Raw genomic sequence first — 15,261 nt, 5'->3', positions numbered from 1 at the left:
GATCTCCTTTTACGGTTCAGTAGCTGGTTAAAAAATAGGAAGCAGAGAGTAGAAATAATGGACAATTTCCACAACTGAGGGATATAAGAACGGGGCCATACGCAAGAATAAACATTAGGACTTGCGACTTTTTAACTTGTTCTTAAATAAACTGGAGTTAGGGGCAAGCAGTGAGGTGGCCAGTTTTATAGATTACACTAAATTGTCCAGGGTGGGGAAAACAAGACGGGATTGCAAGGAGCTTCAAAGGGATATCTCCAAACTGGATGAATGGGCATTAGGCAAGTGCAAAATAATGCACATGGGAGTAAAACACCCTAACTGCACACATGTGCACTCATGAGGTCTAAACTGGTCGTGACTGACCAGGGCCAAAGTGGATAGCTCAGTGACGATATCAGCCCAGCATGTGAGAGCTTTGAAAAAGGCTAAATCCATGCTAGGAAAGGGGTTGAAAGTAAAACTGCCAATATCATAATGCCATTATGCAATCGATGATGCAATTGTACTTGGAATACTGTCTGCAGATTTGGTCACCGTGCATCAAAAAGGATGTTGTGGAGCTGAGGAAGGTTCAGGAAATGGCAGCCATAATTATCAGAGGGCTGAAGCAACAGCCCTGTGCAGAAAGGCGTCAGCATTTGGGGCTTTTTAGCTCAGGAGGAGAAATGTGAATATGAAAGAGGTATATATAATTATTCATGGGGTGGAGAAAGTCAATAGAGATAATGAATGGTTTTAACTATAAGCCTTCTTTCCAGGGAATTTGGGAATTGTAGTTCTGTGGGGGAGATAGAGGTCTCCTAAAAAACTCTCAGCACCCGTACCAGTCTACAGTTCCCAGGATTCTTTGGGGGAAGCCATGACTGTTACAGCGGCGTCCTAATGATTTGAATCAGGTTTTCCCAAACTTGGTTCTCCAGCTGTTTTTGGACTACAACTCCTATCTGTGGGAATGTTGAAGGATGTGGGAGAGGATATATTGTTTTAGATATCCTATCCCAACTTGCGTTTACAAGCTCGATAATATCAGCAGAGCTAACATTCCCTTTTTACTTCATATGCGCAGCAGATAATTTGCATAGACTCGCTAGAGTCATTAAAAATATTGTCCTGGTGTCTTCCCCTTTTTATCCCTCTTTCAATAAGACACTTCACAGTGTTTGGTAAAGTGTATAACGTTTACTTACAAGTAATCATCTAGTCACACAAGGATCCTAGAGGCAGGCTTAAAAGTTACTAAATAATATACATATGGTGACTTTCTCCTTTTGAGAGAAAGTCCCTCTTTTTACTTTTGGCCTAGTGCCAACGGTGCATTTTAATAATGCTGCTTTTAAACTGTCTTAGAGATCAACACGACAACTGACCAGCGACATGGAGACTCGGCATATACTACAGTTGGAAGCTCCCAACTGTAGAGTTCATTCCCAACTGTAGAGTTCCATATAAGGAAGTTGGGTTTGACTGCCCCTGTCCTTTTACATCCCACACTATCCTCCCGAGATAGCAAGACCAGTGGTCAAGGATGATGGGAATTGTAGTCCAAAAATGGCTAGAGACCCAAGTTTGGGAAACCCTGCTTTAAATATATATGGTTGATGTGGCCTATTTCTACTTTACTAGAGAACTGTCATCATCGCTTTCCTTTAAAAAAAAAAAATCCTCCCCTTTTTAGTCCAAAGCAGCAAACAGCTATTCCACGCAGTCTGAACCCGAGAAGTGTCCTGGCTAAACAGGGCCTCCTGAAAATAATTTGGCAAAAAAAAATCTGAGCTTGTAAAGGAAGAGGCTGCTGCTAGCAAACTCATCAACGCTCCTTTGCTGACAGTTTCCAGAAGGGGTAGCTGTGTGAGCCTGTCACAACAAGAGCCTTGTGGCACCTTAAAGACTAACACATTTCATTCTGGCATAAACATTTGTGGACGAGGCTTGGTTGCAGCAAATCCCAGTCCGCACAAGCTTATTCCATAACAAACGTGCTAGTCTTTAAGGTGCAACAAAAATATTCCGCTGTCCTTTTTCTGATGGCGCTCACTTGCAAGTGTATAGCGCTAAGGTATAGCGCTCATAGCACCAATATTTTTTAAAAAGCAAGCTAAGGGAAACCAAATTCTGAGGACGGGAATAGATTATCCTTTCAACCATTTCCTATAAATTTGCTTCCATCTGCATCTGTTCCATCTACAGGTGAAACTCGAAAAATTAGAATATCGTGGAAAAGTCCATTTATGTAAGCAATTGTTTTCATTAGCTACTGGAGTTTAATATATGAGATAGACTCATGACAGGCAAAGTGAGATATGTCAAGACTGTGTTATAATTGTGATGATTATGGCGTTCAGCTGATGAAAACCCCAAAGTTGAAATTGTTAATTTGGGGTTCTCATCAGCTGTACTCCATAATCATCACAATTATAACAAATAAAGGGTTGACATATCTCGCTTTGCATGTCATGAGTCCATTTCATATATTAGTTTCACCTTTTAAGTTGAATTACTGAAAGAAATGAACCTTTCCACGATATTCTAATTTTTCGAGTTTCACCTGTATATTGTATTTTAGCCTCTTTTCCAGCAGTTCTTTTTCCCCCAAGTAGTTTGGCTGTTACAGTGGTACCTCGGATTACAAACACCTCGGGTTACCAACGCTTCGGGTTATAGACTCCACTAACCCAGAAGTAGTACGTCGGGTTAAGAACTTTACCTCAGGATGAGAACAGAAATTGCGTGGTGGTAGTGGGAGGCCCCATTAGCTAAAGTGGTACCTCAGATTAAGAATAGTTTCAGGTTAAGAACGGACCTCCGGAACGAATTAAGTTCGTAACCAGAGGTACCACTGTATAGCTGGGGGTGTGGATATGGGTTTAGTGGAGGGCAAATTAAGGGTAAGAGGAAAACGCCATAGAGAAAAGGAGTATGGGATGGGGGAGCAAGGTTGCTCCACCAACAACCTCCATCTTGAAGATTTAGCAAGTTTCCTCACTCCTATTGGAGGCTGGGTGGATGAAGATCCTGGGATGAAGATTCCAGAAAGATTTACTAGCTTAAATAACCTGCCAAGGCAATGCTGTGGCAGGACCAAAGTGTGGTTTGCAAAGACTGCTTCAGGACAAGCACCAAGAAGGATTGCATTGACTTACATGGGAAGCTAAGGAAGTCGAACCATATTTGTTTTCCTTTCCCCCCAAGAGAACTGTGTCATGTTCCTTTTGAACGGATTATAATGGAACAAGAAGGCCCGGTGCGTGTCTTTTCCCTGAGTAACTGGTTGAGAAAAGATTGAGCTTCTCGTCAACAATTCCCAGTGGAATGGGAATGGAGGGCTGAAAAAATGTGGGATTGGGATTGCCTTGTAGTTAACCTTTGACTATATTAGTGGGTGCAAGTGGTTCTTCCAAAAATTAAAACTGAGATCATTGCTAGTCCATTCAACTCAAGCTGATCCTAACAAGTTTGAGGTGCGGGGGTGGCAGGGGCAGGGTGCAATTCATCCTAGATTTTATTTCCATTCCTGTCGTAGTCAAAGGGACAGCCCTCGCTTTGAATGGGTTATTCAGATAGTAAATCAGAGCAGTATCTCAGAGCAGGGCTTTTTTGGTGGCTGTGGAATAACATTCCCATCGAGGTACAACACAGGCACCCAATATCTGCACTTTCCGGAAACAATTGAAGACATTTTTGTTTCTGCAGGCTTTTAAATAGGTCTTTACCATGACTGCTCACTTGTTAGGGTTTCAGTCTTGTTTTAAATGTGTTTGGTTTTTAACTGTTTTTCATGTATCAGTCGCCTTCAGACTGTAGTTTAGAAGGTAATTAATGAATCAATGATAATAACACCCATACATAAGAAGGAGTCCTTGTTTCTCAATTTGACCCTTTGTATGTTTGGGGGTATTTTATGCATTGTGTTTTGCTGCTGTTGTTTTTGTGTACTACAGATTAGTAATTCTTTGTTGTAAATGATACGTGTAAATTATTGTTTAATTGTTTCTTGCTTACCATTGGATTCTAGTGGATTATTGAATATTGCTTTATTTGATATAAGTTGTTTATTCTGAAGTTATTGTGACTTTTTATAGTGGGTCAGGTTGTTACTATTAATGTTTTATGTTTTATTAGTTCTATATGTGTTGGAAGCTGCCCAGAGTTGCTGGGGCAACACAGCCAGGTGGGTAGGGTATAAATAAAAATTATTATTATTATTATTATTATTATTATTATCATCATCATTTATTAGAGCTGCTTCCACCCTCCTCCCACAGCTGGAGAGGAGCCGAGCTGGCCACAAGAACATCTGCCAGAGGGGAAAAGCCACCTGTGTGCCAGCACCTGCTCACCAGCTGGCCAACTTCCACCCACCTGGTCATTTGCTCACCTGGTCACTAACTCACTTGCCCAGCTGACTGTTCACTCACCCTGGGGAGTCTCAAGGCTCCCCCCCCCCATTATACACACACACACGCCACATGTTGCTGCTTAGAACCTCTTGTTTCTTAGAATCTTTGGTGGTTGTGCAATTGGTTTTGGGTTCTTGCAACAGTATATTGTTCAGTCGTAAGATACGGAAAGTCTGCTGACATTTTTTTGGTCGACCTCTGTTCTTCGTGAGAGGGAAGCTACTTTGTGAACTTGTAGAATTTTTTAAAAAAAATTAATTTAGGGTCCTTGCGACAATTATTACTTGAGGATTATAATTTGGCAGTGTGTTCTTAACCTTGGCTGATCTCAATGTGAAAATGTGTTACTGATTTGTGTGTTCAGAGGACGTTGTGTAAATAATTTTGGGATTTTAGCAATAACTCTGCGTAATCGTTCATGTTTATTCCAGGAAGTAGGAAAAAGGCACTTGTTTTATCTGTCTGCTTTGAGAACGCTGTGTAGGATTTATTTTGGGTTTTCTGCAATATTTCATGACTGAGCGCATGCTAGGAAATAGACAATTAAAATATCATAATTGTGGGTATTGTGTATTTATTAAGGCTTTGCAAACAATTCATTGCCGGTATTTAAGGGGGGAATTTCAATTCCTGGGTGGTGATTATCATATCCTTAGGCTGCAATCCTGCACCCACTTAACCTGGGAGTAAGTCCTATCAAACTCTATAGTGCTGACTTCTGAGTAGTTGTGTATAGGATTGCACTGTTAAGGGTCAATTGAATAGAACTTGGTGCAATCCACAAAAGGATAAAATCTAAGTAAAGTTGATATGTGAAACCATTTTTAAAATTACAGTATGTTATTATTAAGATTTTCCATAAGCAACAAGAGTTCATTCAGTGTCTCTATTTTCAAATCATAGAGGTCATTACAGTCAATTTGAGGCATTTTTGTGGTCATCAGTGTGGGGTTGAGGAGGAAAGAGAAGTGGAAAAAGGGGTGAGAGAGACAGTAAATATGAGGAAAGCAGAATGTTCCTTAGAGAAGGATCTGAAATACTGATCCCTTGAATTTCTTCTACTCTAGACCAGTGGTTCCTAACCTTTTTTTTTTTTTTTGGCCATGCCCCACCTAAGCATCTCTAAAATCCTGATGTGTCCCACGTCCCCCTGTGGCATATAATTCTTATTATTCAAAAAGTGAACTCCTATTCACGTAGAGGACGCCTAAAAGGCCATTCACTGTTAATAACTCATTCTCAAATTGCCCCCCTTAAAAATCAAATTGCCCCCCTTTGGGGCATGTGCCCCATTTTGGGAACCACGGCTCTAGGCTGTTTTGTTTGATATTTTAATGTGCTGTAAACTGCTTTGAGATTTTTTTCTTTAAAATATAAAGTGGTATAGAAATGAATAATAATCATCATAATAAATTTCACTGGGGAGAAAAAAAGGCACCTAGACAATTGGTTGTAGCAACTGTAACCTAGGCCAGTGTTTTTCAACCTTTTTTGGGCAAAGGCACACTTGTTTCATGAAAAAAATCACAAGGCACACCACCATTAGAAAATGTTAAAAAAAATTAACTCTGTGCCTATATTGACTATATATAAAGTAATTTTTCAATTTTTCCCACGGCACACCAGGCAACATCTCGCGGCACACTAGTGTGCCGCGGAACAGTGGTTGAAAAACACTGACCTAGGCTTAAGGTGCCATTTGGCAATTAGCTGATATATCTCAGTTTCAGACATTGGCTCCCAGATATAACCTTCCAAGATTTGGGTGTTTCTCTCACTCAGGAGTTAAAGTGAACTTTCTGGTGGGTGGCAGGTGCAATGTGTGTGTGTGTTGGAGGCTTTCTGTGGTTTCCTTCTGGTGACCTCCGATTGACCTCTATTTTGGAGATAGTAAGAAGCGAGCATCTTGCATCTCCTGCCCATTTGACCTGGGTTCCTCTCTTGTGGTCAACCTTTTGACCTCTTCCCTCAAGCGATTGTGGCGCAGACACCCCGCTGCAGATGGGCAAACAAGCATCTGCTTTGCTAGAGGATTAACATTTTAGAAGAAGATGGGGCAGAAACTGCAAAAAAAAAGTCCTGCTTGTGGGTACCACAGTCTCAGAGAATTACTGTAATAAAAACTGAACTTCTGGGTGAAAACTAAGCTCTAGCCAAAAACCCATGGAAGGAAGTCGACGACATCTAGCTAGAACCACGCTCAGTTGTGCAGATGTTCTTATTTCAATTTTACAGCCCACTTCAGCAAATGCACAGAAGGTCTGTGTAGTAGTGTCGGGATAACCAGCTTCTGGGATAACCAGTCGTCTGAGAGCCTGCTCCGGCTGATTGCCGTTGCACGGAAGGATTTGTAAAGTGGCTATCGCGCGGGAAAACCCTAAAACTTATTCCCACATAGTAGTACGTAGACCAGGGATTGCCAACCTTTAGTGGGTCAGGGAAGAGCAATGGAGCGCACATCTGGGCATGAAGCCAAACCGCTGCATTTGCAGCGCCAAAGTGACCGACGCGAACCCGGTTCCCCATATAACGAGTCTACCGCTCTTAACCACTACACCACACTGGCTCTGTGTTGTTGTGACAGATTTTATATACAGTGGAACCTCGGTTTTTTAACGCAATCCGTTCCGGAAGTCCGTTCGACTTCCGAAACGTTCGAAAACCGAGGATCAAAGGGCTTTTAGCAAGTTCCATTGAGAAAAATGGAGAAACGCGCCTCGGAACCCGTTCGACTTCTGAGGCGAGTTCGAAAACAAGCATTCACTTCTGGGTTTTCGGCGTTAGGCTTCCGAAATGTTCGGCAGCCGAGGTGTTCGAAAACCGAGGTTTAACCGTACAGTAGTAACTCGGGTTACGAAGCGGACATAACCCGAGGTATGACTGTATAGAATTGTAGAATCGTAAAGTTGGAAGGGACCCCAAGGGTCATCTAGTCTTGCATTGCAGGAATCTCAGCTAAAGCATCCATGATGGTCATCCAACCTCTGCTTAAACACCTCAAAGGAAGGAGAGTCCACAACCACCTGAGGCGACTGTTCCACTGTCAAACAGCTCGTACTATGTACATTTATATAGTTTTACTTTTAACAATGTTTTTTCTACGTTTTTAGCAGTTCTCATTTTTATATGTAAGCTGCCTTGAGTCACATGATGATGATGTTTGTGTGTGAGAGTGCAAGTGTGTCTTAAATTTAAATTCCCCTTTTTTAAAAAGTAGAACATCAGGGAGTCATGTAGTAGCTCAGCCCTCTTCCTCCTGTCACCGTTTTCTGCTTGCAGGGATATATTTTTTTTTAAATAAAAAGAAACACTTAAGGAAGAAGGGGGCGGGGAACAGCCCTTCACCAGCATCTGAAGTGGCACAACCCATTCTATCAGCTCAGAACTTATTCTGCACAATTTGTTTGTCTCAGTCTATCCTCCTCCTCAAAAGCCACTTTTCAAACAATTATATTTTATGTATTAAATTTACATCCTGCCCTTCTTACCGGAGAAGCTCAGGCCAACAAACACAAAAAAGTTGCAGTTAATATATATATTAACAAAAACTACTTTACACATTTAAAAGCACCTAAAAGCAATCACATTACCCTCACCGCTAAGAAGTTCGAGGTTGCCATGGCCAGTATCTTTGAGCCAACAAACGGCTGGGTGAGCAGGAATGCTTTTAAATGAGGGAGGCTGAGACGTCTCACCAGGGAGGACATTCCACAAGCAGGGATTATTTTTCCACCTACTGTAAAATCCCAGGCTTTTTAAATACCTTCACCCCACCCCAGCTTAATGTTTAGTGACAGCCGTTTGTTTAGAATTATTGTTTTTTAAAAAAAAAAAATTGAATTTTAATTTGCCATGACCTGACCTGAAACCTTCTGGCAAATGGGCAAGTAAGAAATCAAAATGATGATGATGATGATGTAAGACATCACCTCCTGGCAAATAGAAGGAGAAGAAATGGAGGCAGTGAGAGATTTCACTTTCTTGGGTTCCAGGATCACTGCAGATGGTGACAGCAGTCACGAAATTAGAAGACGCCTGCTTCTTGGGAGAAAAGCAATGACAAACCTAGACAGCATCTTAAAAAGCAAAGACATCACCTTGTCGACAATGGTTCGTATAGTTAAAGCTATGGTTTTCCCAGTAGTAATGTACGGAAGTGAGAGCTGGACCATCAAGAAGGCTGATCGCCGAAGAATTGATGCTTTTGAATTATGGTGCTGGAGGAGACTCTTGAGAGTCCCATGGACTGCAAGAAGATCAAACCTATCCATTCTCAAAGAAATCAGCCCTGAGTGCTCACTAGAAGGACAGATCCTGAAGTTGAGGCTCCAGTACTTTGGCCATCTCATGAGAAGAGAAGACTCCCTGGAAAAGACCCTGATGTTGGGAAAGATGGAGGGCACAAGGAGAAAGGGACGACAGAGGATGAGATGGTTGGACAGTGTTCTCGAAGCGACTAGCCTGAGTTTGGCCAAACTGCGAGAGGCAGTGAAGGATAGGCGTGCCTGGCGTGCTCTGGTCCATGGGGTCACGAAGAGTCGGACACGACTGAACGACTGAACAACAACAACAACAATGGTGTACAGGACATCTTTCAGAGCAGGACCAGTGATGCCATCCGGCAGAATGGCAGGGTAAAGGGAGGTGATAAGGAGGCTTTCAAGTTTTACTACTGTTTGTGATAGGTTAGCCTATAGGGAGGCAGAGAGAGAGAAAGAAAAATAAAGAAAGTCAGTGTTTGTTGGTACTTTTTTCTTTGTCCTTGATTCACCCTAGCAGTTTAAAAGGTGACATTTCTTTGCAGGAGCGTTTGCATTTCTAATTAAACGCCAAGTTTAAATTTCAGCTGACTGGAGGTATTTTGTAAAAGCTCAACGTCGTGGTGTTGGTGGTTGTTTAACAAGCTGGAATTTATTCTGTAAACAGGGAGGATGTATTCAACTAAGTTTTACTCAGAGTAGATGCATTGAAATGAATGGGCATGGCTATGTTAGGTCCATTAATTCCAGGGGGTTTACTCTGAGTAAAACGTAGCTGAATGACCCATATATCTTGTCAGCTGATAAAAAAGAGTATTAATATTGTTAGTTGGAATAGATGGATATGGGCAGCTGGCTGGATTTTCTTAAGAGGTGTGGTTTTGGAACCCATCACGAAGATCTCTTGCACTTCAAAGTTTACAATGTCTGCTGATTGCCTGTTGATGTTTTGCATAGGGTTTAAAGCCCCATTCCTTCTTAAACAGGTAGATAAGTAGTCATAATAGGAAAAGAAATGATAAGACATTCAGTTTAAGCCTAGCTATGTAAGGCCTGTGGATTCACAGTCCTTATGTGATCGAATGCTGGCATTCATATGAATGCAAAAAATAATATAAAAGTTAACTGAAGCAATTATATCTCTCTAAACCATGTGGATTGTGTGCTCCTTGTAACCCCAGAAATTATATTTGTGTGTTTCCTGTGCAAGTGTGCTTCCTTCTGCTGGGATTGTGGGCTGCTGTTTGAGTCTGTTTAACTTCTGTTTTCAAACGCTGGATATCTGGGACACAAGGAAGGGCTGTAGCTCAGCAGCAGAACATCTGCTCTGCTTGCAGTAGGTCCCAGGTTCAATCCCCGGCATCTCCAGGTAGAGCTGGGAGAGGCCTCAAGGTGGGCACGTATTCAGCTAAGTCAGGGTTTCAGCTAAACTTGGGTCCCCAGCTGTTTTTGGACTACAACTCCCATCCTCCCTGACCTCTGGTCCCGCTAGCTAGGGATGATGGGAGTTGTAGTCCAACAACAGCTGGAGACCCAAGTTTGAGACAACCTGAGCTAGATGCATCTAGGTCAGGCTCTGTATAAAAGACTGCCGTGTTCTTCACTGTACTGGCAAGCAGAAAAGGCAATTCGTGAGATATCCCTGAGATATATCCCTAAGGCATAGTGAAGTAGCCAGCATTGTGTAAGTCTGGAAGAGGTTGTGCAATGCCTTCCTTCCTGCAAAGGGTGGCAAAAAAACAAGATTACCAGTTAGATTTGCATACGTCTACTGTGTATAATGTTGGGTGGTGTCCAACTAGACAGTTCCACTAGTCCAGGGGTGGCCAACTCCCAAGAGACTGCGATCTACTCACAGAGTTAGAAAACGGGCAGTGATCTACTCCCTTTTGGGGGGGTTAGGTCAGAGTTGTTGAGCTTCTTTTAGGAAGGAGGAAGGCCCATTTTGGGGCGGGTTCGGGTCAAAGTTGTTGAGTTTTTTTCAGGGAGGAGGTAAAATGTTGAGCTTTTTTTTAGGCGAGCCACAGTTGTTCAGCTTCTTTGTGGGGAGCCAGTGATCAACCAGTGATCTAATCTACCACAGACATCCAGTGATCTACCGGTAGATCACAATCTACCTGTTGGACATGCCTGCACTAGTCCATCCAAGGACTCATCACGCTGTGCAACCCCTAAACATGTTCTTCCCACAACAGAGACGAAGGCAAGGAAGTTCCACAGTTTTAAGTCCTTGTGCCGGTGGAACTGTTTAATTGGATGCCACCCTTTTGGGGAGAGTGCGAGTCGAGGAGATGCCAGGGGAGATTAGCTGGCATGCCTTTGCCGCCCGCCTGTCCTGATCGCAAACCTTAAAATCTTTTCTCTGGCCCCAGACAACTTGTACAGCAGCGGAGGAAAAGAGAGACCATCACTGTTTACACAACTCCGTGTGAAAGTCAGTATCTCTTTACTGAGGTGCTATAGCATCTGTGTGAAGGATCTAGGAAGTGACATGCTAACAACCCAGAGACCAGGCACAAGGATAAGGCACAGACTGTTCCTGTTGCCTGTCTGCATGCACGGCGATGAAATACAGGAAAAACAGAAACGGTGCAGAAATAACTCTCTGTGATGAAAGCCCTGCCCCTTCTAAACCCTTTACAGGATTTTGCTTGCACTGAATTGCAGGAGGCAAACCCTCGCTCCTGCACCCACCCACCTCTCTCTCAATCTCCAGCGTGTAGGAGTCAGCGGCCTTCCCCCACTTTGTATAAAACCAGGAAATCGAAAAACTGCGCCTGTCATAGAATTTACATCAGGGGGGCGGCCCCAACCACTTCAGCAAAGCTGCTATGGAAATAAGTGATTCACAGAATCGGAGCTCGGGTAGCACTGCTCGGGAACGGGGGTTTGGAGGAGATTAGCCAGGCTGCCGGTTCTCATTCATTCATTCATTCATTCACCCTCTTTTCTCCCTCCCTCTTTTTCTGTAGGTGGACGCATCTGTTCCTTTTCCCCCTGCATCGAACAAGTGCAAAGGACCTGCCTGGCTCTGGAGGAGCACGGCTTTGCCGAATTTAATACCCTGGAGATCCTGCTGAGAGTCTACAACGTTCGGACAATCAGCTTGCCGGTCCCTGACCTTGGAAAAGGAGCCGGGGGTAATGCCAGAGCAGCATCTGACAAAGGCAGCCCATCAGATCAGGGTGCCTCTTCTGCTGGTCTCCAGCAGGGAAACGCACAGTTTAAAAGCGGTGTGCCGCCTAGGGAGATGGTGGGTCACACTGGGTATTTGACCTTCGCTACCAAAAGCCTATTTTAGTTACGGGCGAAGCTAGCGGCCTCCTTGCTGCTCTCCCTCGCTCCCTCACTCCCAATCAAGCATCCCAAGCTTTTTTTTTTTTGCTCGTCGGGCAATTCCATATATAGTCAGACCGAGTAAGATTATGCTTTTGTTTAAATAGCACGCAGGAGCGCTAACCAGATCAGCCTTGCAGTACACTGTCCTTCTGGAACAGTGCTTGGCTGCCTGTCAGGTAGGAAGATGGATTAGCAGCTAATAGCTGTGGGTTGGACTTTGCAAAGCAAAAGCCACTTACTGAGGTTGTTGGGGTGGGGGGTGGGGATGTCAACAAGGTTTCCTTTTGCTTTCTGGAACCCCTGCATTGATTCTTCCCTCTAAGAGGGTGTGCAATGGGGAGAATTATTTGCTGTTAGGAATTTGTTTAATATTTGGATTTTTTAAAAAAAAAAAACATAAAAAAATTTGCCATAGGCCCAGAATTGGCTAGCAGCACCTGCAAAGAGAGTCTAAAAATGCAGGTGGGTGTGTGGATCCATATATATATGCATGCATACATAGGTGAACCACCCTGGAAAGAGCATCATACCCAATTTATTGCGGTTTCATGATGTGAGTGAGTCTCCCTTGTCACAAAGATTCAAAGCGCAGGGCTAGCTTTTGAGGGGAGAAAGTTAGGCTGCAAGTCTTCGCCCTGACATCTGATGCTGAATGGAGCTGGAGGTTTCCAATAGGAAGTATCATTTAGCCTCATCCCTGCTTGCATCCCGAAATAATTCTGTTCAGGAACAGCTCTTCTACCTCTTCTGTGTGAGCAAGATCCTCAGCACAATCGCACATTCTCTTGGTCCTGAATAAATGGCTATATTTGCATCCTGCTTCCTCCCTGCCAAACAACAAGCAACAAAAAAAACAACCCTCCCTTATTCAATCTGTCCTGTATTGTAAGACGGTGCTTGTATTTACAGATGTCCATTGCTGTAAACAGAACGAACCCTTCCCTGGTGTTCTGAACCAGCGTATATGCACGTCACAATCTTATCTTCCTGGGGCCTGGGCGAAATGCGAGCCACGAGGCAAATCTTTTTATCCATTCCATGCGCTGGCTGATTAATAGATGTGCCTGAAAGTGCGAATCCGGTTTTGCCCTTTTCTTGACCAAAAATAAACATGGCTGAGCTTTCGACGGGTTACAGCCCCGGTGCTAATCTGTAACACTTTAACAAAAGTTCCGCCAACCGCGGAGAGCAAAGATAGAACAGCTGAGCAGATTAAAAACCAGGAAAGCAAATCATTTGAGCTCGAGAGGCTGTTACGTAAGTGTTCCAGGGCTGCAGCTTTCCACCTCCTCCTCCTCTTCGGAAGGATGTTAAAAAATTCTTCTGTTATGCAGTGCACGAAAGTACTTTTGAGGGAAAGCAGGGTAGAAGTTGCTCCTGCAGCATCATTAATAGGGTAGCTACAAACGCCTGCCTGCAAGCAAAGAGAGAACAGCAGGCATATGTAAACATCAGATCAACTGGGAAGGAGGAGGGGGAGCTGCTTAAACCTACAAAAGGAGAGGAAACAGCACCAAGTAAATGACTCTGTCCTTAAGATGCTTGCACTCAAATCCACACTGTATGTCCTTGGTACAATACGCTTCTAGTGCAAAGGTGGAAAGGGGGGAGGGGGCTTTTTCCAGACTCCCATTTGAACAACCTTATAGGGGGTCACATGCAGGTGATGGGCGTGACTAGGGGCAAAGTGGGCGGGGCAACGAATGTAAATTCTACCTTTCTGCAGTAGGCTAGATGGGATGTTTTCCGAGGCTGACGAGCCGAGGGCTGGGCAAATTCTGGTTTTCAATATTGCAATATATCACTTAGCTAAACATCCCAAAATCCTGATCTATCACAATGTCTGATATAAGGATAGAGCTATATAGGGGCACTGGCTGGATTCACTGTTTTCCCCGCATTGTGATTTTTACATGGCACACGCACGCACATATGCACACACACACACACAAACACACACCATGATTCGCAATATTTTTGCCAGGTCAAAAATTATGAAACCAATAACACAATAGGGGCTTCAAACAAGTCGCTTCCCTCTACAGCACACACAGAAAACCCCTCCTTGACCATTGGGCCCACTATTGGTCTCGTCTGCTCAATCTGCTGGAGCCTGTCTTCACATGCAGGGGGAAGTCCCTAACTCACCAAGGGCTTGAGACCCATCGGCTGCCCTCACCTGGTATAGCCAGCCGGTTAAAACTGTTTGCCAGGGTGTAGCTGCTGTCGCATGCTGGCAGCTTCTAGGAGCCGCAGGGGGGAGCTGCGAATGGGGACCAAAGATTGATGAACTACCCCAGAAGGAGTAGAACATGTCCCCACCAGAGGTGCCACCCCTCCCCTAACACCCCATATTCTTGATTCTAAGCCTCTGCTGCCTTGCAGGGTCTCTTCAGGAGAAGAAAAGGCTCAGGAGTAAAAACCCTACACAGATCCAGAATGGAGTCCCTAAGATGGGTGGAAAAGACCCTGATGTAGGGAAAGATGGAGGGCACAAGGAGAAGGGGACGACAGAGGATGAGATGGTTGGACAGTGTTCTCGAAGCGACTGGCATGAGTTTGGCCAAACTGTGGGAGGCAGTGGAGGATAGGGGTGCCTGGCGTGCTCTGGTCCATGGGGTCACAAAGAGTCGGACACGACTGAACAACAACAAGATGGGTGGATGGCGTCTTGAACGCCTCCTTCCAGCAACTCCTGCAGCCAAGCTGGTGACAAACGTCATGCTCTGCTTTCCTTTGGACCACATCAGCCAGGCCAAAAGGGGTGGGGGTTCTCGTCATCTGGACAGCCCAGGACCTCCAGACACACTAACGCAATAGTTTGACTTCACCCCCAGAGGCACATTCCATTGTCTCTCAATACAGATGGATGCCAACAGGAGTAGGCTAAATTCTACACAGAGTCGGACCCTGCTCTCAACTCTCCATCTAGGCAAGCAAGAGGGATTATGTGAGTACAAGGACTCATTCCAGTACGGCAAAAACGCTCAAAGGAAGGTGCAGATCTAGGGCTGGGGAGGGGATGTGGCCATTGGAGAATCCCAAGGGCTGAACAGAGAGACCCGGGGGCTGCATCAGGCTCCCAGGCAAATCAGGGTTGCAATCAGCGGTGCGGATGTGATTTAATTTTGGCTTATTTCATGCGGCGTCAGCCTGTTTATTCAGAAGTGAGTGGCGTTCAGTGGGGCTTGTCCTGAGAAAATGTGCACAGCGTTCGCAGCTTTAGCCAGTCTCATGAAGCCTCCCCCTGTTGCTCCAGCATT

At 44.3% G+C, this 15,261-nt stretch overlaps 1 protein-coding gene across 1 annotated transcript in view; it reads left to right on the top strand.

The window, feature by feature from the left end:
* Window positions 1–12,366, top strand: part of TRMT61A (tRNA methyltransferase 61A) — a 60,701-nt gene extending 48,335 nt beyond the window's left edge. Inside the window, exon 4 of the mRNA XM_033139045.1 lies at window positions 11,632–12,366. Coding sequence (XP_032994936.1) covers window positions 11,632–11,960 — 329 coding nt within the window. The 3' untranslated portion in view covers window positions 11,961–12,366. The remainder of the gene's footprint in view (window positions 1–11,631) is intronic.
* The last annotated feature ends 2,895 nt before the right edge of the window (window positions 12,367–15,261 follow it).

The sequence above is a fragment of the Lacerta agilis genome, chromosome 1 (assembly GCF_009819535.1).
Source record: "Lacerta agilis isolate rLacAgi1 chromosome 1, rLacAgi1.pri, whole genome shotgun sequence".
Lineage (NCBI taxonomy): Eukaryota > Metazoa > Chordata > Lepidosauria > Squamata > Lacertidae > Lacerta > Lacerta agilis.
The sequence above is the reverse complement of the archived record's forward strand: the minus strand, read 5'-3'. Positions and strand labels throughout refer to the sequence as shown.